This window comes from Malus sylvestris, chromosome 6, assembly GCF_916048215.2.
Source record: "Malus sylvestris chromosome 6, drMalSylv7.2, whole genome shotgun sequence".
NCBI classification, from domain to species: Eukaryota; Viridiplantae; Streptophyta; class Magnoliopsida; order Rosales; family Rosaceae; genus Malus; species Malus sylvestris.
In genome coordinates, this window is record NC_062265.1 from 9279738 (window position 1) to 9282783 (window position 3046).

Consider the following 3046-nt stretch of genomic DNA (forward strand, 5'->3'; position numbering starts at 1 on the left):
TCCATTGAGGGAGGCGGCTGGGTTATAGGATGAAAAGTCGATGGTTTAGGTACCCATCGATCCTTCCATACATATACAGACGCCCCATCACCAATCAACCATTTGGACCCCTTCTCCAAGGCAATTCTAGCTTTGAGTATGCTAGACTAACAATACGACGAAGAAGAGGGGACTGAAGCATCCCAAAATGACGAATGGGGGTGATATTTTGCTTTAAACAACCTTGCTGTCAAAGACTTGGGATCCTAGAGAATAAACCACCCTTGTTTCTCCAACACTGTTAGATTAAAGACATAAAGGTTCTGCAACCCCATACCCCCTTCCGGTTTAGCCAAACACAACTTATCCCACGACTTCCAATGAATTTTCCTTGAGTCAGGATCACTACCCCACCAAAATCGAGCCATGAGCTGATGTAGATCATCACAAAAAGTCTTTGGAATCAGAAAACAATTCATAGCATATGAAGGCAATGCCTGAGCCACCACCTCCACAAGAAACTCTCGTCCTGCTCCGCTTAAACACTTTCCTTTCCACCCACATAGCCTCTTATGAACTCTCTCCTTAATATAAGCAAAAGTTTGCCATTTGCTCCTACCCACAAACGTAAGCAAGCCCAAATATCTCTCATGCTGCTCCACTAATTGAACACCAAAAAAATGTGCCAACCCTTGCTGCTCACAGCCAGTCACGTTAGCAAAAAAAGCAATACTACTTTTACCCAAATTTATTTCTTGACCTGATGCTTGGCAGAACATATCCAGAATATGTTGAACCTCTGCACACTCTTCCAACTTCGCCTTACCAAACAAGAAACTATCATCGGCAAACAACAAATGATGAACACTAGGAGCACTATCACAAATCCTTATCCCACTAATCACTCTCCTCTATTCTTTATACGCAATAAGGGCTGACAAACCTTCAATACAAAGAAGAAGAAAAATAGGGAGATAGAGGGTCACCTTGACGAAGATCATGAGATGGCACAACAAACCCACATTCTTCGCCATTAACCAAAAAGGAGTATGAAACCGATTTCACACACATCATCATGACAACCACCAATCTACTATCAAACCCCAACCTCAACATCATAGCTTCCAAAAAATTCCACTCCACCCTATCGTATGCCTTGCTCAGATCCAATTTGAGTGCAAAGGATCCCTTCCGTCCCCACCTTTTATTTTGAAGGAAATGACCTATTTCCGTTGCCACCAAAGTGTTATCAGAAATCACCTTTGCACCAATCTTATAGATTACCTTACATAGACAAATCGGGCGTAATTATGACATTTCTTGTGGGTGATTGATCTTAGGAATTAATACAACATGAGTGAAACAAGCCTCCCGTAGTAACCGTCCAGAGGTGAGAAAAGAGCGAATAGCATTCACCAAGTCATGCTTAACAACATGCCAAAACTTTTTAAAAAACAAAGGTGACATACCATCCGGACCTAGGGCTTTGGACGGATGCATTTGGAAAAGTGCAACACAAACCTCCTCTTCCGAGTAAGGCTTCAACAACTTTGCATTCATTTCGGGGGTAACCCGTTGGGAGCAAGACACCATCACCTCTTGTACCGCATTGTTAAGAACACCATGGGAGTGAACAATATTTTGAAAATACCCTACAACCGTGCTTTGAATTCCAGCCCTGGAATCCTGCCACACTCCTTATGCATCCCTTAGCCCCTTAATAGTATTTTTTTCATTTACGATCGGACGCCCGCAAATGGAAAAACATTGTATTCCTATCCCCTCCCGCCTAAGAAGTGAATCAAGCTGACCCAATAACTCCCCCTTGTCGCATATAGCTCAGCCGAAGGTGGATGCTCAAACAATACACCCAACTTATCTCGCACTTTAGCAATCTCTGCCTTCGTAAAGCCGAACACCTCTTGTTGCCATGCTAACAAGACACATCGTGTGAAACAAATCTTCTCACACACATGGAAAAGTGGAACCCCCGACATTGATTTATTCCATGCCGAACTGATGATCGCTTCGTAGCTCTCATCCTTTAGCCACATCTCCTCGAATCTAAACCTCTTCTTCCCCCTCCTACTAGGTGATGCAGCCGAACATCGAATTTCCACCAAAAGAAGTAAATGGTCTGACTTAGGTTGATTTAGATGGCAAACCCGTGATGCAGGAAACAAATTCAACCATGGTTGAGAAGCAAAAACTCGGTCAAGGTGACATCTCACCTCAACTTCCCTATTATCCGTCCAAGTATGAGAATTTTCAACAAAACCCATATCAATCAATTCACCAGCATGAACCGCCTCCCGAAACAGTCCATCTGACTCTCCCTACACTAGTTACCCCCAACTGCTCATCCACACTTAGAATTTGTTTGAAATCCCCCAGACATATCCACGATAATGAACTTCGTTGCCCTAGATCAGCAAGTAAGGACCAAGAGTGCTGCCTATTTGCCATTACTGGATGTCCATAAAACCTCGTAAGACGACACCTGACCTCCAATAAATGACACTTCATATCAATATGATTTGCCGAAGATGAAATAACATCAATCTCCACCTCCTCCATCCATAACACCAACAAACCCCCCGACTTCCCATTACCCGAAACTGAAAAAGATTTGTCAAAGCCCAAGCTACGCTGTTTTTGTACCATTGCAACCTCACTACATTTTGTCTCACATAGGAAGACAACCAGGGGACGATGATGGTGGATAAGCTCCAACAAAGCCTGAACTGCACGAGAATCCCCCAATCCTTGACAGTTCCAACATAAAGTATTCATTGTGAATGGCTGGTGTGCTTACCAACACCACCCACTGATAGACTAGAATATACTTGCTTGAGAGAACCAGACTTCAAAGTTCTAGTAGTAGAGTTTAGACCCCACCTTCATTTCACCCCTATTGTCTTTGCATCACCTAACACCGAGCTAATAGGCAAACTCGGGTTTGACCTCACACCCCCTTGTCTATTCAGGCGTGCCCTCTTGCTGACTCTTATCCTTCTCCCACTACCCCTTCCTTGGCTAGACTTCCCATACTGAATTTTGGGTTAAT

At 43.6% G+C, this 3046-nt stretch overlaps 1 protein-coding gene across 1 annotated transcript; it reads right to left on the reverse strand.

Moving 5' to 3' along the window:
* Positions 1 to 245: 245 nt before the first annotated feature.
* On the reverse strand, positions 246 to 1539 carry LOC126625433 (uncharacterized). The gene is made up of 3 exons (XM_050294527.1): positions 1449 to 1539; positions 1088 to 1202; positions 246 to 816 (listed from the first exon to the last, which is right to left on the reverse strand). Exons 1-3 carry the CDS (start codon positions 1537 to 1539, stop codon positions 246 to 248), a joined length of 777 nt encoding a protein of 258 aa, XP_050150484.1.
* Positions 1540 to 3046: the final 1507 nt, after the last annotated feature.